Source organism: Octodon degus, unplaced genomic scaffold (genome assembly GCF_000260255.1).
Source record: "Octodon degus isolate 3935 unplaced genomic scaffold, OctDeg1.0 scaffold00018, whole genome shotgun sequence".
In the NCBI taxonomy this organism is placed as follows: Eukaryota; Metazoa; Chordata; class Mammalia; order Rodentia; family Octodontidae; genus Octodon; species Octodon degus.
The window spans coordinates 13,210,633-13,235,169 of NW_004524594.1; the positions used below are offsets into that span (position 1 = coordinate 13,210,633).

Sequence of the window (24,537 nt, forward strand, 5' to 3'; positions counted from 1 at the left end):
CTGTGATACATAGGAGAAAGATGAGTTGCTCCAAATAGATGAGGCAAGAAGTTCTCACTTGAGCTGGCCACCAAGCTTAGAGGTAGAGGACCAGAGTGAGCATGGATGGGTCAGCTCAGCCCACTGCTTTGCAAGAAAACAGCTCAAAGTCACCCTGCTAAGGGCAAGGGGGATGCCATCCTCTGGGACTCTACTTTGTGGAAATGGAATAATGCGTCCAAGTAGGAGAGGCCAGGTTTCCTAGGCACGTAGGTGTTGTTGCCGTCTCTCCTGGCCATCTTTCCTTCTCCTTTACCCGCTGGTGTGTGCAGAGTTTTCTTCCCTTGGCCTGGAGTTCATGCAAATTCTCCCCGACCAAGCCACCGGGGAGGTGGGCTTTCACTTCCTGCCTGTCTGTTTCTGCTTCCTGCCCTCTGCCCCCGTGAGCCAGCCCCCCAGGTAAACGTCAGTAGTTCTCATCAATCTCTCCCTGTGCTGGCCTTCTTCCCCACTGAACCCTTGGCTGCTCTCTTGGCTCTATGTGGGAATGTATCTACCTCTTCCTAGACTGTACGAGTGACTTAGAATGCTGATCTTGCTCTTTGGGATTAGCTTCCAACCCGTAAAGAACATCTATCAGGCTGCTGAGTCTGATAAGACCCGGCTCTCGGCTTTCTCAGGTGTGATGTGATGACCCACCAGACAGCATGCTCCTCATTCATATCGAAGCCAGAGAGAATCAAGTAGTTATCTTGGAAAAAAAAGCTTGACTGCTTTCTAAAGGGCTTTGCCTTGAAGGATAGAGGGTATGTCAGCAGTAGAGTGTGCATGCAAGGGTGAAGGAATGTTCTCTGGTCATCCGCCACCCCGACACTTTCTCTAAAGAATGGAAGCTCTGGAATCCCGCAAGCCTGGATCCAGTTTTTGGAGCTGTCATTCCCTTGATCTTTGGCAAGGTCAAGTCTCATTTTCCTTTATCTGAAAAATGGGGCCAGTGTCACTATGTGTCTATCAAGGTGTTGTGCAGAGTGGATGCTCTGTAAAGCCCTGGCCTGACTGATAGTCAAGTACATGGCAAGTGTTAGCCATTATCATGGCCAATTCCTGCCCTGCAGGCTGAGTCAAGGCCTGTACTCTCTCTCTAGTGCTTTTGCCTCAGTGTCCCTTTTGCCTCAAGTGTCTTCTCCCCTTCTCTCCCTCAATAATATGGGTCTGTTCAGATACACATTACCTTACCTCTCCCTCCTGATTTTGAACAATCAGATGCTGTATTTTTAATTTTTTAAAAATTTATTTTCATTAGTACAGGTTCATGGGCCGGGGAGATGGCTCAGTGGAATAAGCGCTTCACTGGCAAGTGCAAGGGTGTGATTTCAATCCCTGGTTCTGCCGGGAAAAAAAAAATTAGTGCAGGTTCAAAGTATGTAATGAATTACTTTTATAGGGATTGTTTGTTACTTTGCTGCTATATTCTGATTATTGTTACCACTAGTTATGTATTTGACACACTACCAAGCTATCTCACCCCTGCCTCTGGCCATAAGCCATGGTATATGAGTTATTTTCCCACAGCTGGGACAGAATACTCAGGTCCCACAATTAAAGAGCAGAGGTTCATGGTTTCCGAGGGCTCAGTCCATGGCTAGATGACTCCAGGGCAGGAGCAGTGTGGTAGAAGGGCCTGGTGGGGGAGAGGTGCTCCTGCCGGCAGCCAGGAAGCAGAGAGAGAAGGAAGGAGCTGGGGGCAGGAAAACACCCTTCCAGGTGCAGTCCCCTGTGACCCACTTCTACCCAAGCCCCACCTCCTAAGAGCACATTAGCTACTGCGTTCATCAGAGGATGATTCCACTGAGGAGTGCAGGGCCCCCATGATCCAGTCACCTTACACACACACACACACACACACACACACACACACACACGCACGCAGAATATTTCAGCTCTAAACCATACTAGGTGCACACCGCCGTCAGCCTTGATCTTTATTCTCAGAACAGCACAAGGTCCAGCCTGAACGACCTGGAAGCTAGAGCCTAGCAGGTAACCAACAGAAATTCAGGACTCACATATAGAACCTTGCTGTAGAAGTGCCAACTTTTTTCTTGGACATCCGTGTGCAGTTCTGTCATACTTGGTCAATGTAAGGGGACTTGGGTGTGGAATAGTGCCTTGATGAGCGTCCAGAAAGTCCTTTTCACAGTAGGATAATGAGTTTCCACTTAGGGTCTGCCCTTCTGTGATGCCGCCACAGCCTCAGGGGTCCTGCTGGGGCCCTGGGCTCCTCATGATATTGGCCATGACCCTCACAGAGACTGCAGGGAGTGACCAACCTGCCCTTTGCTGTAGAATCAAGCGACAAGATCCAAGCCCTTTAGAGTCCGGGGAGTGATGGGGACACAGACTGGCTCTTCTGGCGTGTCGCTCCTGTTCCAGGGCTCCCAACATGGGTCCAGGCCTCCGCCAGAGCCTCCTGGGGTGTGCGCTCTGGGTGGGCACTGTTGTGAGATGCCAACCCCCAGGCATCTGTTGTGAGAGCCTGCCAGGCTGAGTCCTTTCTTTCCCTCCTCCAGCAGTGGTCGTTGATTCTCAGCGCACTGTCCTGCCTGAGCTTGGGGAGGGGAAGAGCCCGAGGCTTCGGATACAGCACCGTGAGCCCTAGAAGAGGATGCTGTTCTAAGGATGGAGGACCTACAACACTGTTAGACCTTGTGGGCTGCACGGAAATGTGGCTTGCAGATTTTCTGCTGAAAAACATGTGGAATCCTCCCCTCCCCGTGCCTTGAGTGCCATGGTGGTGATATTCCTGCAGCCCTTGAGGCCTGCAGCACGCATCTTTGGGAGGACAGCAGGGAAGAAAACTCCGTTCCAGCAGATGTCGTTTTGCTGCCCACTCCCTGCCCACTCTAGAGAAGGACGGGCTGTTTCAGTCCAGAGGGGCCTGCAGGGAACACAACCAGCAGCATATGTAGTACGCTGCCTCCCAGACGTGGGCTCTTCTGTAATGTTCAACTATTCTTTCCAGGTGGTGAGCCAGAGGGCTTAATTAAAATCAGGTGGTAGATGTATAAGTGGAACATTTAAATTAGAAATGCACAGGACTGACGTTATCCACACCCACCTCTCCTGAGACGGGCAGCGGGGTCTGTGACAAGCGATCCTTCTCCCAGTGGTCTTGGATGGGCTCCCCTCTGCCCATGCCATTCTCCCTGTGAATTCCAGGGCTCCTCTGCACACACTGGGGACCCAAGATGTGGCAGCTCATTGCAGCTGAAGCTGAATCTGCTTGGACGGATGGCCCAGGCCAGACACCAACGTCTTAGTGTACGGTGGCTAAGCAAACCCGAGGAGTTAGGAAAGAGGAGAGAGGACAGGAACGAAAGTACTTGGCTTAAAACAAGGATGACAAATCTTGCTGCTCTTTAAGTGTGAGGCAGGTGCTTAGAGAAGTGGGAGAAGCAAGGCCGTGTGACCTCTCTAGGTGGCTGAGCCAAGCCTTAGTTTGTTCATCTGTAGGATAGGTATCAAAATGCCTGCCCCATATGCTTAATGCTGGTAAAGAAGAGCGCTAGCTCTAGTTGCCTGGGCGAGGCTCTTCGTTGAGCATTTCCTGATGGACTTCACATTGGAAAGCAAGGGCTATGATTAACCCCATTTTTCAGGTGAAAAAAGAGCTCAGAGAGACTGAGGAAATTTGACAAAGTCACACAGCTGGAAATGGTAGAGCAAGCTGCGACGGACAGGCTGAGAATCGTATGCTGTCATTAACTCAACCACCTCCTTGTGGGTATCCAGGGAAATAAAGGAGCTTCTCTGAAACTGTGAAAGAGGACTCTGATGGGACAGAAGGTGACATTAGTGCACAAGAGAGGGTTGGAAGGACCCCAGGGAAGAATGAAACAAATCGCCTTATGCGGTTAGAGATTTATTTCGTTTTCGGCTCTTTCAGTCTTTCTGATTACGACAAGAGAAAATGTTGGTTAGGTGGTGTTGTACCTTTTCGTACTATTTTTTTAACTTCCCTTTTAAACAGAAAGCTAGCAGGTGGCAGGGGCTTCCACAGATAACATTTCACTAGTCTGCAATAAGAAATCGCTGCTGCCGTATTCACTTGCAACCTATCTGTGACCTAGCGGTTTTATATTGATAGCAGTGATATCAAATGATTGTCTTACAATTGCTGAATTATAGTGAATCAGTCAGTGGTAATATTTCCGAGGAAGTAAGAGAGGAGGGAGGTTTATGGTCTGGCGGGAGTGGTGAAGGCCAAGCGACCAGGTGGAGGAAGAAGGTGTGATTGCTGCGGAGTTCTTAGTTCAGGCAGCCCATGGTTCATGTGCAATGAAGGTCAAAGAGAGGGCAAGAGGGAGGGCTGGGGCTGCGGCTGGGGCTGGGCTGGGGAGAGAGCTTGGTGGACTAAGCACTGGCCTGGTAAGTGCAAGGTCCTGAGTTTGATCCTCTGCACTGCATGCCATGCTGGCCCTGAAATCCGAGCACATTGAGCAGCCTTGGAGCCAGGTGTGGTGTTGGATGCCTGTAATCTCAGTGCTGGGGAGGAGGCTGAGACAGGAGGATCACTAGGAGTGAAGCTGCATAGTGAGACCCTGTACAGAGAGAGAGAGACAGAGAGAGAGAGAGAGACAGAGAGAGAGAGAGACAGAGAGAGACAGAGAGAGACAGAGAGACAGAGGCAGGCAACTCACTTTCAGTCTCTTAAGAGGAGGAACGAAATGAGTCATTGGTAAGCTGGACGTCACAGTCTCCCCTGACACTGTGGGATGGATTTAGCTAGCTCTGTGTGTGAGCTGCTGGATAAAGCAGGGAGTGCGAATGCGAAGTTCATATGCGAAGTTCATTTTTATCTTCACTGAACACAGAAGTTGCGGCAGTCGGTTTCCCATTGCTGGGGTAAGATGCCTGCACCTGTGTCTTAGCGGAGGCAAGACTTATTTTGGATCACAGTTTCCACGCAAAGTCAGTAATCCCAAGGCAGAACCCGTCTGGTAGAACAGCACGGGAGAGGGAGAGGTGCTCTAACCACGGCAGACAGGAAGCAGTGGGAGGAGCAAATGGGGACCAGAATACTCCCCTGTCATCTTGGTCTTCTAATTGTGTATCATTTCTAATGTCATATCAGTTATTACTATACTCTCTTTAAAATAAATTTTAAAAAAGGAAGAGAAGAAAAAAGAGAGAGAATAACAAAAGATGTATTATTTTCATGTCGGAATTCCTCGTGATGAATGTAATCCTTACTACAAACATGTGCCACTAAAAAAAGATAAAAATAATACGCTTCCAGAGTGCAGTAGATGACCTATGGAAAGCCTCTTGTGCTTGAGGCAAAGGGATCCTTACACTTCGAGAACTAGGCAATGAATGTTGCTATTCACTTAGTGCACAGATATTTCTTTTTTTATTAATTTTATTGAGAAAAATAGCAATGAGACAGTTTCAAAGCAGGTTAGCAGAACGGTTACAATAATTAACATATTGCATATTGTTGTTGTCTTCGTAGTAGAAGACCAAGATGAGAGGCATTCGAGCATGGCTGTTGTATAAGGCATTGCTGTCCCCCATGTAGTTGCTTAGATGCAGAAATCAGCATACGAAAGTTCATCAAGGTGAAAATTCTGCACAGTAACTGCTATTTTCAAAAAACTGATGGAAATTCTTAGAAGCCAATGGTAATAATCATATGTCAAATCTTTAATAACTATATGTGTTCATCTGAACAACAGATTTGATGATAAATATAAATAATATATCAACTGTTGTTAATCAGCTACTCTTGTTTTGAAAATCTGTGACATATGTATTGTTGTGTGTTACCCTGTTTACATCTTTGTTTCTGATTTTTGTTCTTGCTTTCATTTTTACTCTTCAAAATTAAATTAGATTAAATTTAAAGAAATAATAAAGAAAAGAACACATCCCTTCCTGGTGACATCCCCAGTGGTCAATATTTATCTCTGAGTTCACAATGGATGAGTCTGCTGGGGAGTTGAGTGCCCCTAGGATCACACACCTTCCAAATACCTGAGACTTTCAGGGGACATTTTAAACTTATGCCATTATAGAAGCTGACTGCGGTGGCTAGAACTTGATCTCAGGGTCGGAGCCTGCCCTGGAAACGTGAGGCTCCAGATGGGAAGGGACTTCCCAGGGTCACCCTGGGTTAGAATAATGGCAGTATGACTATTACTTTCTTCCCTTCCTGCCAGGCTCTATCATCATTAGTGTTTTCTACAGCAGTTGTGTGGCCTGCTGTGGCACATGGTGACACCCAGACAGCCTAGGGCAGACCTCCCGGTCTCCAGATGCTCTCCAAGTCCCCAGCATTGCACGAGGTACTGGGAGCTGCAAGAACACTTCCCAAAGAGAAGGAAGCAAGTAATTAATTGTCTCCAACCTCTAGGAGCTGACAGGGTTCTGCTCTCTGATTATACCTACGGAAGGATGTCATTTGGGGGGTGACAAGGGCAGGTCTACTATAATGGGGTCAGTTAGGAAGATCCCCAGGAGAAGCTCTGTATTAGTCAGTTTTCACCAGGCTAAGCTGCAGTTAACAAGTGTCCCCAAACTTCAGCAGCTTTCAGTAACAGAAGCATGTTTCTTGTGACCATTACATGTTGGTGGTAAGCCAGCCGCAGGTTTCTCTGGGCTCCTTCCACTGGGACCCAGGGGGACCCAGAAGGGGCCTCACCCTGGGAAGTTGTCTCTCATAGTGGTAGAAAAAAGAACAGTGTCAGAACCACGGGAAGGCTGTTAGTGCTGCTGCTTGGAAGTGACAGGTATGACTTCTGGTCTGTGTTGCTTGGGCTCCTAGGAGAAGGTTCTAGGATGAGGATTCAGGTCCTTTGATCTCCTTGGGAGGTGCAGGAAACACCAGCAGGGAAGTAGAGAAATGAATGAATCCAGGAGAGGGTGGGGTAGCAAGCTGTGTGTGACTTTTCATGTCATTCCCCTTAGGAAAATTCTGGAAAATGGGCAAATCACATGTGTCAATGTTATTTCCCCTAGAAATAGCCGTGAACCATGCAGGCTGAGTGCTGGGGCTAGAACTGGATATCAGGATTGAATACTGCATTAGAAATGTGAGGCACCAGATAGGAAATGGACTTGCCCAGAGTCACATGGCTGGGAGCAACTGCAGAGTGACCCTTACCTGCTCCATTTCCAGCCTAGCTCTGCCCTCATGATTCAAGGCTCTAAGGGACATGCAGGAGTGCCATTCATTGGCTGAGTGCAACTCTCGGGCTGGGGCAGGGGCCCTGATTCCTCAGCATTCTGGCCTGTGTGGTGCTGGCAAAATAACTTTCTAGCTTGTAAGAAAGGCCTTAGATCAAGAGACAGGCGCCAGCAGGTGGACATTGGCTCCAGCCAATCGGAGTGCTAAGGCAAAGGGCGTGGCTGAGGCAGGAGAGCAGGAGAAGCTGTCCTGTCACCAGGGATGACCCTCCCACAGAGGTACAGCTAGTATTTGAGAATCCTAGCTCAGTTTGTACAACAGGAGCTGGGCCCTGATGTGTGAAGTGTGGAGTGTGTGATGCTTCACTAAACACTGTGTGGGGTAGACAGCTTTGACCTTGGCACTGCTGATACTGTGGGCTGGGTGATGCTTAGCAGGGGGTCCTGCCCTGTGCATTGTGGGATACATTTCAGCATCTTGGTCTTGTTAGATCTCTGTAGCCCTCCTCCTGTCTATTTCCTATTTGTGACAACCAAAAAGTCCTTAGACATTGTCAAATATTGGGGGTGGGTGGGTGGTAGCCCTCCTTGAGAGCTTGTTAGACAAATTATATACACATTGCCAATGCCCACAGAATTGAAATAAATTATATTCTCAATTTATTGTAAATGAATTGAAATAAATTGAAGAAGGTCACATCCTAAAGGGAGAGACTGGTACATAAGCCATACAGTAGTACCTCGGTTCATAAACTCATTCTCTCCACAGTTCCGGTTGCAAACTGAGCTGGATGAGATCAAGTTGAAGTTTCCCATAAGGCCAATGTTGAACCTAACTGTTGAATTTGATTCAGTTCTCATCCAACTTGGCTTGTGACCGAAATCAACACTTTGAAATTCTGTGTTATAGCCACATAGTGGAGTACTACTCAGTCATAAACAAAGATAAATTGGAGTCATTTGTAAAAAAAAAAAAAAAGGTTAAATATCTTTGTTCTTTGTGAAAAACTCACAGTATGAATAATTTAAAGAGCAAAATAAAAAGTGGATATAGGAAAAAGGAAGATAGAAAACATGGGGACGGGAAGGGAATCTGGATGGAGGGAGATGAGAGAGGAGGTGGAAGTAAATGGACCAAAATATGACACATGTATGTACCAATTCCCTGTGATGAATTCCTAGCTTACATATCACAAAGATATGCTGATAGGAAGAGGGAAATAAAATGTTTTAGTCAGAAAAAAATTGTATATTGAAATATGTCCTAAGGAAACATTCAGGACTGGGGAATTGGAGTTCTGTTAAGGGCTAGGGTGGTCAGTGGAGATTTTACAGAAGCAGTGATATTTGAGCAAGGTTTTGAAGGATGAAGAGGAGTTTTCTATATGAGTAATACTGCAGAAAGGCCAATTGTGGGTCTGTAGTTAAACTAGCTTTCTGTTTGATCAGTATCATGTAAGGAGCAAAGTCAAAGGCTTTGGGAGTGCTTAGAGGAGTCACCTAAAGGTGTAGGTGCAGTGCAACTTCAGAGAGAGCAGAAGAGCCCTTGCTGCATCATAAGTAGCTAAGAGAGAAGGGTTACCCCCATGGCCTCCTCAGTATTACTCCTTCCACTTTCCTCTCTGTTGCATGATGTGGAGCATAGAAGACTGGATACGGTTTCCTCAGTTTCCCCAACTCTGCTTCCGTAACTCTACCTGGGAAATAGCCTCCTGGGCTTCTCATCTTGCCTCACTTCAGCTCACCTCAGCTCACCTCAGCTCAGCTCACCTCACCTCACCTCACCTCATGGCATTGCCTGGGGACTTCATCCAGGAATCTACCAGCTGTGTGGGGAGAGAAATCCTCACCCTGGTGACACAGATTATGGGCACAATGAGACCCAACTTGTGTTAGATGCAAGAAGCATTTTCATTTCCTGCATTTTCACATGAAGTACCTGAGGCAGAGGAGTCAGACCTTCTTTCTCAAGTGTATGGTTAGAGATTGGTATTCAGACTCCAGGCAGTGGCCCAAGAGAGTAATGCTCAATATTTTCCCATAATTAAAAAGACCAGAAGCTTAAAGTTGTACTAATACCAAGCAATCAGCATCAGTATCACTCCTGTGGGGTAACAACTTTTCTAGCCTGTTCTGTGAAGGCTTCTGAGTTGCTTGCAGCCTATGAGTACAGTTGGTAAGCAGAGATGTGTCTTTAAGCACAGCTTCAAGCTGGCTTCTTCATAAAAACTTCCTTGCGTACAGGATGAGTCACCCAGAACTGACAGAAAGGTCTATGAGAGAGACTCAAAGTGAAACTTTCAGTCTATCAACTGTCCCTGGAGCCCTACTCTTGTGCCACCCTCAGAGTTTGGAAATAGAATTTGGAGGGACAAAGAGTTTGCTTGCAAGTCTTGGCCACTCTGGAGTCTGTCTTCTCTTCCTCCTCAGCAGGGTCACAGGTGGAGTGCTCAGTGCTGGAGGGGATGCAGTCTGTTCCCAATACTGGTTCCATCCCAGCTTGGAAGGAAGGACAGCAGGGAGAAGCTGCACAGTGTCCTGGTGGCTGAGTGGCACATTCCTTCTACCCAGCCCTGACCCTGGCCACTTGCTTCTCTCCTTGTGAAGTTGCACACCTCGCTATGAATGTACAGTACATGGCAGGTGGCTATGGGGCTGGGCTGGCCTGGAACAGGAAGGAATCAGAAGACAAGAGGTCTGAGTGTCCTCTTGTCCCCTCAGCACCTGTGGTGCCCCATGACGAGGTGGAACAGGAGTTTCACTTGGCTTTGGCCTCATTCCTGGCTGTAATCTTTGCTGACCCCTTGTGCTTGGGGCAAGTAACTTCCTTTGTCATTAGTGATTCTGGGGGACCAATTGCTGGCAGCTGCTGGCTGAGAGGATGTACTCTGTGTCCTGCTGTTTGTCTTGCTGTTTGTTGTTTCCACAGCCAGATGTGTTGGCTTCATCCCTGGGGAGTCTGCACCCCAGAATCCTAGGGTGGGGGAGGTCTAAGACACTCCCTAGTCCAGTCCCCAGTCTCCAAGGTATCTGAAGCTGTAGGAAGAGCCCCCTGGTTTATGAGTTGTGAAATCCTTTAACAGCTGCCCAAAGGCATGAGTAGGGCTGTATTCTCTAGCTGTGTCCCAGCTGCATGCTGTGCCATCCCTCTTTCCTCACTCACTGCCAGGCAGCAGCCTATTGTCACCTCCTACTAGTACACGTGTGGATGGAGCAACCCAGCAATGTCTCCTGGGACAGAGTGTTCCTGTGGCTTAGCCTGGGCTCAGGCCACACCCACTCAGTGATGAGCTGGCTGTTCTCCACAGAACAGCCAGAAGATGGCGTCTTTCTGAGCCTTACCTGCATCCACCCCTGCACTTTCCACCCTTTCTCACTATTCAGGCTACACCCTCTGCCCCTCATCTGCAGTCAGCAGAGTGAGGGACAGGGCGCACGGGGTTCCACACACAGGCTCAGGAGTCTGACTCCCAGCATCTGCTATCCACTGCTGCGTGGGCTTGGGCCAGGTAGCCAAGTTCCCTGTGCCTTCTCCTTGCCTACAAATAGGAAAAGAGCCAGGCCTACTTCACAGGTTGTCGAAAGACTGAAGCGCACTAGATGTATCTGAGGCACTTAGAATGTGCCTGGCACATGGGATGTCTCAGAGAAGGCTGCCTTGTGTCATTATCCCAAGGGATACATGGTGGCAGTAGAGGATGGAGACACCAGATCTAGAAAGTGGAGGTCCTGAAGTCAGCTGAGGCTATATAGTGCCAGCAAATCCAGATGGCTGAGGATTTGCCTTCATTCCTGTGGTGGACATTGAGTACTTTGGCTATTTTGCCTGATAAATATTCATGAGATGAATAAATAAATATTAATGATGGTCACAATAGTTACTATGTGTTGTGTGCTATGTTCCAGCCACACTTACATATGGTAATTGCTTTAATTTTATGCATTATTATTATAGTCATCTTTTAATTTGTATTTATTATTATTTTTTGTGTTACAAGGAACCGAATCCAGGACCATTACTGCTGAGCTGCACCCCAGGCCCTTGTCATCTCTTTTGTGAGTGAGTTTTTGAGGTTCAGCATTGTTGGGTAGAGTGTCCAAGGTCACACAGCTGCTTCCATGTCTCACAAGCTGAGTGACCTGAAACACCTCTGAAAATTAAACACCTCTCTAAGATGCCCTCCATGTGCTGTCGCATGCCTCAGTTGGTGTATTTATTGATAGTGGTAAAGAGAAGCCATTAAAGGACCAGCCAAATAGCTCAGCAGATTAAAGCAACTGCAAGCAGGCTCAGGGACTGGGGGTTCAATCCTCAGGCCTGCCGTGCCAGTCCCATCCCCGGGGTGCGCTGAGATGGCAATTAAGACTGGGCATGGTGGTGCATACCTGTAATCCCAGCTCTTGGGAGGCTGTAAACAGGTGGATCACTACCAGTCTGATCAAATAGAGAGACCCTGAACACCCTGTAGACCCTTCCCTAAAAAATATGAGGAAAAAGAGAGAAGCCAATTAAAATATAACCCTTTTGTGGATGCAGTGTCACCCGTGAAGACTGCAGATTGGGACTGTGAGGGCCCACAGTGGGATCAGAGAGTTTAGAAAGGAGCCGCAAACATGGTGAGTGTTCCAGAGTCCAGCACATGCGGACGCTGGTGGTGAGTCACTGGCACGTGGCACAGAGTGGAGCCCTCCCTGTCAGCCCTCGAGGCTGGTTGCTCCAGCCAAGGTTTTACAAATTATCAGCCTGGGTAGTGCAGCAAAGATCACATTGTGCAAAAGTACCCCAATGCCAACTGTGCCCTTGCAAAGTTCAAATAGGAAGAGGAACCAGGGAGGCAGGAGAGGGGGAAGAAGGAAGGGAAAGCAAAGGAGAAGAGAAGGGAAAATTGGAAAGAAAGCTTTTGTAAGTTGAGAGGGAGAGAGGAGTGGAAGGCAAGGGAGTGGAATGGGAAAAGGGAGGAGCAAGATCTATCATGTACAGGTACCAATTCCCCATGATAAGTGTTGTCATCCTGTATATCTAAAATGTATTGATGCAGCAAAGAGAAGGAAAACTGTATATTTCATTGAAAGCTCTGTTGTTTTCTTCTAACCTAGAGTTGATCTTTTCTAAACCAAAGCCTCCATATTCAGGTTTAATAGCAGTGTGGGCACTTTGCGATAAATAAGTGGGTTTTGGGTTGCAATTTTGCACTGATCTCTAAAAGATCCCCACCACTGGCCTGGTGGATCGTGTCCTCAGCGTCTAAAGGGTTCACTTTGGGGGCTCCACATCCAGTCACTTGCAAAGGATCTTTGCTTTCTGTGGTCTGCGGCAGATGACAATTCAGATGCCCTCTGGCCTCTTGCCTATTGTCACTCATTCTGGTTGCAAACTGGAGACTGCGTGCTCTATGGTGTACTTTGGTCAGGTTAATAATTCTCCGAAGTATTCGGAATCCTATTCATCTTCCGACAAAAGCCTTCATTCTTCTTCCCTATCACAGAAATCTCCGGGTGTGGCTTCCCTCAGAGGCTGTTCTCTGAACCGGAAGGATTGCCACATTAGGGTTTCTCAAGAGTCTCGGGGTGGGAGGACCAAGAAGAGAGGAATGCTAAGAAGCGGTCCCCTGGGGCTGGAGGCCAGCTAGCAGGTCTTGGGGCCTCCTCCATGTTCTGGAGCTTGGCTGCTGTGTTTGCAGAGTGTTACTTTAGAGGATTTTCCTTACTTCTCTAAGCTCATAATATGTATATGAGGAAAACAGAGGTGAGAGGGAGTCCCAAGAGCCCTGTGTGTGGCTTGGTTACACAAAATCCACCAGGTTTCTTTACTGTAGAACATCTCTGAGCCTTTATTACACTAATGTCATTGCCTCTCAGGGTAAGTAGATTTTTCCGGTTTATTTGACTCTGTACCTTTAGAACCAGGAGCATTTGCAGGGATGCTGTTTGGAAGGACGGGCCTGAGAAATGGTGCCGTTGGCCCCAGAAGCTACTGAAGGAGACATGGGCAACTGGTGTCCAAATCCATTGCAGAACAGGTTGAACTTTCCCTTTAAGTTTTACTAGAAGCCAGACCCTTCAAAGAAAATCCTGAGTAAATTAAGTTATTAAATTTATACATAGCAAAGACCAGAAGCTGGAACATCGCTGGGTCTTAAAAGGGCCTGTTGTTTTGCATTTACACTGGGAGCTATGACTTAGAGTCACGAAGTCAGCACTGGATGCCAAAGGGCAAGTCTTCCAGGGTCTCATTGGTTAACGGGAACAGTGGCCAATAGGTGGGGTTATAGGAAGGCCGGTGAGGTCTCCAGGAGGATCAGAGAGCTGGCTCAGGGGCTTACTTACCCCGAGCTGCCCCACCAGCCAGTGGCCACTCACAAAGCCTAGAAAAGAAGCAGGTGAGGCCCTTGCTGAATGAGAGGAAGGCTCACCAGAGGCCTGAAGTGATCATGATAAGATCTTTAGCTCCCATAATTGCGTAATGTCCAAACAAATACGCTTAGCGACCTTGGGGTCTGAAGCCAAGCGAAAGCCATTGATAGGCTAGGACAACAGTTTGTGATTTCTTCGACATCAAAACACTGGCTAAGTAAACTTTAAAGCAGGTTTTCCCCAAAGCTCTGCAGGTCAGCGATGGAAAACAGCTCATTCCAGTGGTCTCCAGCCAGTGCCATCCTGGAGCAGAGAGAATGGTCAGGTCAGGAGCTCTGGCTGGGAGGGATGGGATGGACAGGGAGAGGGGGTGAGAAGGGAGGAACCAGTCTGCATTCCTGCCGTGCGTTCCTGGAGAAAGGAGAAATGACAAGGAAGGAAGGAAGGAAGGATGAAGAGAGGTTGTTATGTAATACTCCTGAGAGCCTGTGTTGGCCTTTGGCAGAGACACCTGAGTTCCTCAGGGGCTGAAGTAACTCGAGCTTCCTCCAGCAAGGCAGATCTTTGCTACAAGTGTAGAGGCTCAGAGAAAGGGCTAGAAGCCAAGGGGCATAATCTCTGAGTCTGCACTGAATTAGCTCTTGAAATGACTTAGGATGAAATACATAGGTACTTGAACCCCAGTGCCTAACAACAAACCAGCCACATGGTACGCATGGTACGCATCCCAGGGAATGTACTGAGTCCAACACTGATTGGATCTATGATACTGAGATCTTCCTGCGTGGAATTTTCCACGTGGTTAAGCAATATATCGATGAAACCACTAGTGATGAGCTAGAAAAGCTGTCTCTTGTACCAAACACTCATGCACAATTTCCTTTTATACAACTTGACCACCAGAGAGGTGTGATTCCACCCTCAAGGAGAATATCGTCTACAGTGAACCACGGGTTCTTTCTGGAAGTCTGAAGGAGGTTGTCTTTAGCAAGCCGTATTGATTCATTCAGATAAAAATCTGAAACTCTCTTCTGAGAGTTGAGTTTCTACTTATAAAACAGTGTAAAAGAAATGAATGTATTATAATATTTTAAAAAACATTTTGTTAGTGTACTTTGGTAGCAGATGATAGCATAGTTTTCATCCCTTTTTTCTTTCTGTCTCTTGTCAATTGGCTAGCCTCACTGTGAAAGGTCTGGGGACCTGAGATTCCCCAGCCAAAGTGTCGGCAGTGCTGTAATGACGCTTATTCTAGGTGTGGTGGGAAAGTCGGCAGGCTTGATTTTAGTGGTGGAAAGGTATTTCCTAGCACTGCTAAATCCATAAAGTATTCAATCTAATAGTACCTTCAGGAGCTTATGGAGAAGTTTTCCTCTGTCCTGCAACGTAGAGCGTAGGTCTTACAAAGATCAGCAGCTCCCTTCTGTGTTCCTTTTCCTCCAGAGCTGGAAAGCAACAGCCGCTCTTCGTTCAGTCCTTCAGTGCGAATCTGTGCTGTGCTCCTAGGTTTGGGGTTCAGTTTAGAGTTCATTGGAATGAGAATGATATTCAAATGCTCTATCCTGTAACATAATGGTTTCTGTATTCAGAAGACCAAGAAAATCATCTTTTATTGAAATTCTGTATTATTTTTATTCCCTTTAAAATGAAAAATAAGTTAAAAAAAAAGAAATCACACAAAAAGATAAACACATAAATCATTAATAAAGCTGAACTGCTGATAGAAATGACAAAGGTAGGGCTGACCAGATAGCTCAGTGGATAAAAGTGCCTGCTTAGGAAGACACAAGGACCGGGACTGGGGTTCGATCCCTGGGCATGCTGTGCTGGCCCCACCCCAGGGGTGTGGTGGTGCTCACCTATAATTACCGGACTTGGGAGGCTGAAAACAGGAGGGTTACTACAAGTCTGATCTGTGTGGTGAGACCCTGTAGACTACTAAATAATAAATAAATAAATAAATAAATAAATAAATAAATAATTGACAAAGGTAACTGAAAAGAATAGACTAGGTAAGAAAGATGGATTTTGAGCAAGAACTCTCAATAGTTTGCAGACATGGTGGGTAAGAAATCTAATAATACTCTCTTTTTTTTTTAACAAAACAATGTAAGTAACAGTCTGGTTATATTTTGTCCCCTTTCTCATTATTTAAATAGATTTTTCAAAGTTTGTTTTGCAGTTTTTAAAAAATACTAATAATATTATGGTTATAAAATCGCTGTATAGTTATTGCAGAGAATTAGCATATATGGAAGTATAGGTAAGGGGGAAAATCCCATGTGGTGCCTTCACAGTTAAGACCTTAAGATGTCTTTCTGCACGTGTAATGTCCGACAGAACACATATAGGAACCTCTTGTATACCGCCTGCATCTGTTTCTCGGTTGTCTCTCTATTTTGTTCATTTTTCTTTTTTAGGTTAGGAAGTTAGGCCAGCTTACCGTAGTACTGCATTCCAAACCCCCTTCTAGCCTTGGGCGTTGTTCTTACGTCCATCCTTACGTTGTGAGGGCCGTGTACAGGACGCTTCCTGCTCCGCTGTATGGATGTGCTGCAGTGGCCGTGTGGGAACATGAGTAACAGCTGACGTCTGTAATGGCCCTGCTGTCCCTCACTACTGCTGTGGTGTCGTTCGCTTCATCTTTTTGCAGTGACAGAACAGCGCTGCTTCTAGTTTGCTTGTTTTATAAATAGTGCTTCACGTGACCATCTTGGACTGTATTGGATTTACTTACTTAACAATCATTTCCTGCGCCATAGTCTGAAAGTGGGGTTATCAGACCTGCGGGCACACAGAGAATTATATTTGTTACCCGTGTTCAGAAAGACGAAGCCTGATTGTACTGCTACTCTTGATTTAAGTCATTTTATTTAGATTTGCTGCCTGACTAGTGATCTCAAATTAAAAGTTAAATTTCTTTACCTTTACTTTTTAAAATGTGTCTCTTTCTTTCTTTCTTCCTTCCTTCCTTCCTTCCTTCCTTCCTTCCTTCCTTCCTTTCTTTCTTTCTTTCTTCTTTCTTTCTTTCTCTTTTTTTTTTTTATTTTGTAGTGGAGATTGAACTGAGGGCTTTTACACTGAACTGTCTCCCCGCCTTTTTCATTTTTTATTTTGAAGTGGTCTCACTAAGTTGCTAAGTTGTCCAGGCTGGATTTGAACTCATGATCCTCTGGCCTCAGCTTCCCACTGGAATTACAGGTGCACACCATCACACCTGACCAACTTCTATCTTTTTATAACAAGAGATACAAAGTGTAATAAGAATGTACAAATTAAATAACTAAAAATTATTGTCTGAATTAATAATTAATATGTATATACACATATGTAATATGATATTAAAAACAGTTCTTGCCTTTCATGTAAAAAATTAACACAGTGATTTTTTTTTTTTTTTTTTTTTTTGTGGAACCGGGGATTGAACTTAGGCCCTTGCGCTTGCCAGGGAAGCACTTATTCCACTGAGCCGTCTCCCCGGCCCCAACACAGTGATTTTTGTAGGGAAAATTTTGAAAGAAAAAAACTTGCTTCTATCCTCATATCTTTTACATTTTTTATTTTTGTTCTTGTTTTTTTGCACAGGGTCTCACTGGGAAGCTCAGACTCATAGTGATCTTCCTTTTTTTTTTTTTTTTTTTTTTTTGCGGAACCGGGGATTGAACTCAGGCCCTTGCGCTTGTCAGGGAAATGCTTATTCTACCAAGCCATCATCCCGGCCCAGATCTTCCTGTTTTTAGCTTCCCCAGCACTGGGATTACAGGCTTTTGCCACCATGCTCCGACTTAGTTGCAGGCTCAGAGTATCCAAGAGCAGGGCCAGCACTGGTGCGGCATGTGGTGCTAAGGACTGAACCCTGGTCCTTGAGCTTGCCTGAACAGGTGCTTAGTCCACTGAGCTCTCTTGCCGGCCCTGTCTTCATATTGCAATGTTTTGTTGTTGTTGTTGTTTGATTTTTGTTTGGTCTTCTTTACCAAATTGTCAGCAATCTTGCATCTCACAGTTCTACTCACTTAATTGTCCTAAATGTTTCTTGATGGCCTTATACAGTGACAGCAAAGTGACGTTCCAGACCCTCCAGTGACTGAGCAGGATCTTTGCATTGCATTGTCCCAGAAAAAAGAAATACATATATTTTGGACTTGAAGTAGCTATCTTTGAATGTATTCTCTTTTTGTCTATGTCCCTACCAAATGTCCCAGGCTCGGAATTCCAGCTAAGCCCAAGGGCTTGCCCTAGGCCTTGGATGACTTAGCAACTGCATGGCCACAGAGCTTGCTTGGCACAGGGTCATTCATGAATTTTCTCTGACATAGCCTTGTGCTGTCCCAGGACACCTTTCTATGCCAAGATCTTATCCCCATGAATTTAATGGAACAAAGCAATGCATTTCCTCTTATAAACCTTTAAAGTATTAATTAATGATGATATACTGTTGCTTATACATTTTTAAGAATGAATTTGGAAAAAAACAAAACACAGGGAGCCCCTAATACAGGTCTACCCAGTGTCTTTCAGTCCACGGAGGAATCCTTGGAGGCTGGCTGAGGACAGTGCTGTGGAGTCTTTAGAATCCTGACGGCTGTGTGTCTAACAAGCTGCTCGGAAGGCCAGGCCAGCTGTGACAGGCAGATGGCTGTGTATCATGTGTTTTCATATGATTGTGTTGTTTCTATTTAAAGAGAGAAAATAGCTCTTTAGCAAACAGTGTTGCTACTTCACGTATGAAGAAACTCAGGTCTGCAATACTTAACTTGTCCAAGGAGATGGTCAGCTAGCCACATGCAGCTCCGATGGGCCTCCCTGGAAAGCTGGGCCTAGACCACTGCTGTTGTCCTACATTCACATGCAGGAGGCAGGGTGGACAGCACACAGCACCCGTGGGTGCCTCTCCTCCTGTGAGTCTCAGTATTCCCCCAAAGGCTGCTCTCCTGAGCAGGTGCTAGTTATAGGAGGAAACAGAAAAGGGCTACAGGGAGCAGCAGGACATGTGGAAGAAGTGGGTCAATGGTTGGGAGGAGGGAGAGTGGGATCCATGACCCTGCAGTTCTAACACTGACTCCATCACAGCTGATTTCATCCACAGACCCTCTGACGGTTGGTCTTCTTTCATGCTGAGAGGAAAGTCTATGCTTTAAGTCACTCCGCCAACAAGGTAGAGGAATGTGAGTCCCCATTGGCCAAACGAACCTGAAGGAAAGGAGAAATTTTTTGAAGACTTGTGTTCTGCCATTGGAACATGAGCAAATTTTATGTCATGTTCCATCATCTTTCTGTGCTTATTTGCATATTCAGGGGTCCCTCACTTATGGCGGAGGTTGCTTCCAGATGCCCCTGTGATAAGTGAGTATCGGGGAAGTAGCGATAAGTGAATATCTGTGAAGTAGCGAAGTTATATTTATTTGAGCACATATAGCTATTTCAAGGCTTTATAAACCCGTCCCACACTTTTAAGAACACTTCTAGTGTTCTTAACCATTTTCTAAACGCATAAACCTCTGTAATTTAACGTACACTGTACAGCACTGCAAAATCCCACAACATAGCGAAAAGTCCGTGATAAATAATGTAGATTAACATTTTTTTTTTGAAAACCCGTGAAACAGTGAGTCCGTGAAAGTCAAACCACAAGTTAGCAAGGGACTACTGTAAATGTTATATTTTAAGTTATCACATTTTTCTGATTTTAATCTGTAATAGTTTCTAAGAATTTTTACTGATTTTGTAGCAGCAGTTCTTAGAGGAAAAAAAAGTAGGTTGTGAGACACATTTCCATATGAGAGATGTTAAGATAGGAGGAAAATATGTATCTTAGAATCAAAAACAATTCCTGGTGTATGTGTCATGTTTCCAGTGTGGCCAGGTCTACTCTGTGTGTTGTATGTTTGTATATGTTGAGTAGATAAGAACTTCATGCATGCTACACAGTCTTAGATGTGTTGTTGGATGGAGGAAGTGGGGTGGTTGGGGTGAGACATACAAGGAATGCCTGGGGCTCTTCTAAGTCCTTCTGCATCCTCTGACAAGCCTGCCTTCCTGTTGGTTATTGCTCAGCAGCAGCATTCATTGCATTTCTTAAATACAAACAATCGGACTTTAGCAGTAGGCCAATGACTTACTCAGATAATCCTAGCTGCCTGTTATGCTTGATGAGGAAGACACTTAGGCTGAAGCCGGGCTTCTTTCTGGTCTGGAGCTCTCAGGTTCTAAAGACCACTCCACTCATGGTCAGAAAAATATCATGGAAGGAGAGCCAGAGTCCCCGGTTTCAAACATCACATTAAAACCCATCGACATTTTCCCTTGTTAGACATTGTCTTGCAGAGTGAGCCTACCCATCCACTACCCTCAGCCGGTGGAACTCACCCAGTCAGTCTTTGCTTGAGAGATGAACAACAGTGATACATGAATGATAGTGAACATTTATTGGGCACTATCCTCCATAACTCAAATAGATGACATCATTAACCTACTCTGCACGTGAGAATATGTAAATTTAGAGGGTTATGTGAGTTAAGCTAATTGGTTGGTGTTAGAATACAAACCAGGAAGGCTTTACTGAGATCTTGTTGTCCTCTCTGCATGATGATTTCCTAGCAAGTTTAGGGGTGCAGCTCATTCCCTCCTACATCCCAGAATGTTCGGCTCACTCACATGGCACCTCAGTTTTTCCCTCCCACCTTATGCCACAACAGAGGCACTGGTGTGCCTGGGTGGTGTCCCCAGCAAATGCGCTGTTTTGACGCAGCCCTGACCCTCACTACTGACATTTCCCGTTGTGTTACTGGAATCCCTCCTCCGGGGCCACGAGAGGGCGCTGTGTGGGCTGGGCATCATCCCTGAGCAAGAGCTGCTTGGGTTCAGCCCAGGTGGAGCCCATAGGTGTCCCAGGGAGTTTGGCCCCCGCTGGTTCCCCGGAGGAAGCAGTTGCAAAGGAAAGGCCCTTTTTGCTGCCCCTGCGTTCCCAACACATGTAGCCACCAACTTCTTTGCCTTTATTTTCCTTAGGAGCAAAAGCCATCAAGCAAACACTGGCAGAGCACGGGGACCTCTGTTTACGCCATGCTTTGAGGGTCTCTGCTCTACAGGAGCATCTATCTATCTAAGAAACCAAAAGATCGAAAGCGAGGGTGGTGAAGTCTGGGAGTGGCCAGTCCTAGAACGCACTGACTTTGAATCTAGGTTTATCCTTACAATCCTTTTTGACACGTTGCTCCAGCCAGCTGCTGTTACTGAACTGGACATTGCCCATGAGACACAGTTTTCTCTAAGAAACCTTCATGCTTTCGCTAGCTCTGGCTCCTTTGTGTCTGGCTTTTCAGAATTCTCCTTCTCCCTCAGCAGCTTTTTCCCAGGCCTCATCCTGCCTATGGTCTTTTATTCTTATTTGTCCCCCCATTGGACAGTGGATCTTTTTCCTTAGCTTTCACTGTGGCTGTGAGACAGTTAACTTCCAAAGCAACATTTTTCTTGCAAAGTGTAACCCCTACCTTTGGTATCACAGCATGTGTGCTATCTGATTATGTGTGTCTCTCTCATTCCTCCCCCAGCCCCTGCTTCAGGTCCCAAGAGCTGTTGCTGTGAGCACAAGGTGTCCCTCCATCCAGGGTCCAAGTCTTACAATATCCTGGCGCCTGCAGGGTATCCTGCCATTATGCTTTAGTATATACTGCCACCCCTCCCCTCCTCTCATTCCTGCCCCACAAGTCTCCACCTCACCATCACTCCATTGAGAAAGTCACTCCTGACTTCTCTGTGGTTCTAGCAGCACTGTCAGCCCAGATTGCTGCTCTCTAATGCTTTCCATCATTCAGTAGACGCTTGCTGAGTGCTCCTTAAGAGTCCCCAGTGAGCAGAACAAGAACCTGCCCTCGGGGAGCCTGGAGTCTGGTCCCATCTTCTGTGGTTGGTTGCTCTTGCTGTACACATCATGTCTCTACCACCAGCCCAACCCCTTGCTGTCAGTCATTGTACCATCTCAGCCCTGTATACATTTCTTAGTTACTTTCTCATTGCTGGGACAAAATCCCACACCCACAGCTTAAAAGGAAGAGAGCTTTATCTTGGGTCGCATGTTCTGTCTACCTTTGGCTGGCTCCAGGAGCCCAAGGGGCCTGGTGGAAGGGACGCTGGTAGAGGGACGCTGCTTGCACCATGATAGCTGGGAGGCAAAGAGAGAAGGAAGGAGCCAGGGAAGGAGATGGATCCTTCCTGGTCAAGTGCCCAGGTGTCTTAGAGACCTTCTTCTTGTTGCTAGGATGAAATACCCAACACCAAAAGTTCAAGAGGGAAAGGTTTGTTTAGCTCACAGCTTGTAGAGCTTTCAGTCCCTGTCAATTGGCACCAAGACAGGGTATCATGTGGAAGAGAGGCAACCATTCATGGTGGTGGAAGACAGCAAAAGCAACAAGAGCAAAAGGGGAGGAGTCAGCCTCTTTTCTGTCCCTTAGATTGTATATAGCATACTAGATGTAGGGCAGGTACAGCACTTATACCAATAAACCAGTCATAAACTCTAGGTTCTGTTGGTTCCAAAAAGCCTATTCTTCATAAACATTTGAGGCCTTGGGGGGACATCTGGACATAGACCACAACACTAGGGAACCACCTCTTCTAACCAGGCCCTGCCTCCTAACCACACACTCAAAATTGAAGGTGCCCATCACGCCACCAATGAGCATACCACCCCATGATCCTCTTGCCTTCCAGAAGCCCCACCTCTGACCACATGAAGCTTTGGGGGAAATATTCCAGGTCTAAACCAGAACAGCATGATATCCTTAACACATCCTAGGTTGACTAAAAAGACAACTTTTCCCCTGTCTGTTGATCCTTGAGTGTGTGGCCCTTTGGGAAAGCTCCCAAGAGGCTGGATTGCTGACAGGACAAGGGACATCCGTGAGGAGGCTAAGGGTGGAGATACAGTCCTCATCTATGCCAGCTCAACAGGTATTGGAATGGAAATGAGTGCTTCCATGGGAAAGCTGGCATGGTAAGAAGGCATGAAAACCTTGGCCTGGGTCGGAATCCCAGCTTCTCTGCTTAATGACTGTGAGACCTCAGGCAAGTTACTGAATTTCTCTGTGCCTTAGCATGCTCACCTGTAAAATGGGTCTCAAAACAACATTAAGCCTAGACAGTGGTTCTGAGGTTTAAATGAATTAATGATTTAAAATAAGTATAAAATAGGGGCTGGGGAGATAGCTCAGGAGAATAAGCACTTGCCTGGCGAGCGCAGGGTCCTGAGTTCAATCCCCAGTTCTGGGAAAAAAAAAAAAAGAGTATAAAGTAGTTAAAATAATCCTGGTACAAATTTGACGATTATTAGACTATCTTTGCAGTAGGACTGACTGGTGATTTTCACTCTCATTTTTATATTTTTTGGTATAAACATACATGCTAGTTGTATAACCTGAAAAAAAAAAAAAACACTAATAAAATGATTCCTTTTTCCTAGCGATATGGACAGAGTCTGTAGGCAAGAGGGATGTAGTTAGCTCTGGTACCTCGGCCTTTGCCCAGTGTGTGTATTTCATGATGCATTCTGTGACCTCCAGTTCCCCTGTCATGCAGCAGTGTCTGGCCTGATCCCCACCAGCCCACGGCAGCTCCAGTGGTCCTGCATGGTGTCATGACTGGTACATGGAGAACAGGGAGTGAAATCAGCCACCATGAGATATTGCAGTGGTAGGCCAGGGCTCTGGGTTTTCTCAGGCTCAGCAGAAGTTTTGGAGAGCTTGATGGAGCTAGGCAGAGTCAGAGGGACAGAGGAGAGAAGAGCGAGTGGATTTGTAAGAGCAGCAGTGAGTTCCACACATTTTATGGAGTGTGTTATGGTATGGCTGTAATTGGAGCCCTGGTGGTTAGCGAGAGTTATTAGGTGTGATGGTCTTAACAGGGAGAGGCTGTGTTGGCAGGGGCGACCCTGGCACGGGAAACAGGCCGGGCTCTGTGGGGTGCATGTCTTGGGTCATTCATGTTGCTTAAATTATCTTATGTATGTTACTTAAAATGATTCTTCTTTTTTTTTTCTTTCTCTTGAGACATTTAAAATGCAACTCAGAGACTAAAAATACATGTCAGTTATTTTGAGCTCACTTCTTGAAACAGAGCTGCTAAGCTGGGTTGAATGGTGCAAGTGACTTACTTCTGGGAGCCGTGGTGCCTCCAGCCCATTTCAGCTCAGAGTACAGGGGAGTGTGGTCCAGCCAGCAGCAAGCACGCCCCGGACTCCTGACCCCTTCCTGTCACAGAGCGAGGAGCAGTGTGAGCAGACTCAAGACTTTGTTCTTCGTCGCTGCAGAGAAGTTTCTGGAGTTCAGGTAGCAACAAGGGTCTCGGATTCATTTGGAAATTCAGAACCAACAGATTGTTGAAAGAGGCGTGCAGCCTGCTTTTTGTCTTTCTTTTACCCGGTGACAAATGGCAGCCAGAATCAGCCCTTTGGAGCCACAGTGCTATATTAGAAGCAACAAAGAATCGAAATAAAATGAGGGAGTCTTAACCAGGGACCACGAGTAAAGGCCTTCATGCATGTGCAAACATGAGGGAAATTTCTCTGTGCATTTTCAGGAGTTCTCTCAGCCCATCAAGCGGGTACCCACAGAATTTTGCCTGTGTGCATAGTAGTGTGGATGGTCTCCTTTGCTGTTTCTAGAACTTTCCATTCTTCTTCCTGTCTCACGCTTTTGCACTTACTGTTCCCTCTCAGAATAGTCCTCCTTGAAGATCCCAGTACTGTTCCTCTTACTTTAAGTCACTGATTACAAGTCCCTTTCAGGCCACCTTGTATTAAATATCCCCTGTGTGCCCCACTTGCCGTTACATTGCTTTGGTCTTTGAGGCACTTATGCCCATATGACCTTAATAACTTGTTTATTATCTCTGACCTTATTGCAAGGCTCCAGGTGCTCATGTTTGTTTCTGCAGTATGGGGAGCAGAGCCAAGCCCAGAATGGAGGCTTGAACGGTAGCTTCTGAATGGATGAATGAATGAAGAAGTGAATGCCTTTCATC

General features: G+C 46.3%; 1 protein-coding gene across 4 annotated transcripts in view; it reads left to right on the forward strand.

Moving 5' to 3' along the window:
• Positions 1-24,537, forward strand: part of Slc1a2 (solute carrier family 1 member 2) — a 132,542-nt gene that overhangs the window by 29,110 nt on the left and 78,895 nt on the right. Inside the window, exon 1 of one of the 4 annotated variants that reach the window (XM_023710466.1) lies at positions 13,705-13,841. The exons of 1 other annotated variant lie outside the window; for it this stretch is intronic. In XM_023710466.1, coding sequence (XP_023566234.1) covers positions 13,783-13,841 — 59 coding nt within the window. In that variant the 5' untranslated portion in view covers positions 13,705-13,782. Of the gene's footprint in view, positions 1-13,704; positions 13,847-15,497; positions 15,587-24,537 lie in introns of those variants that run through there. 2 more of the 4 variants (XM_023710468.1, XM_023710467.1) reach the window with 2 other exon arrangements.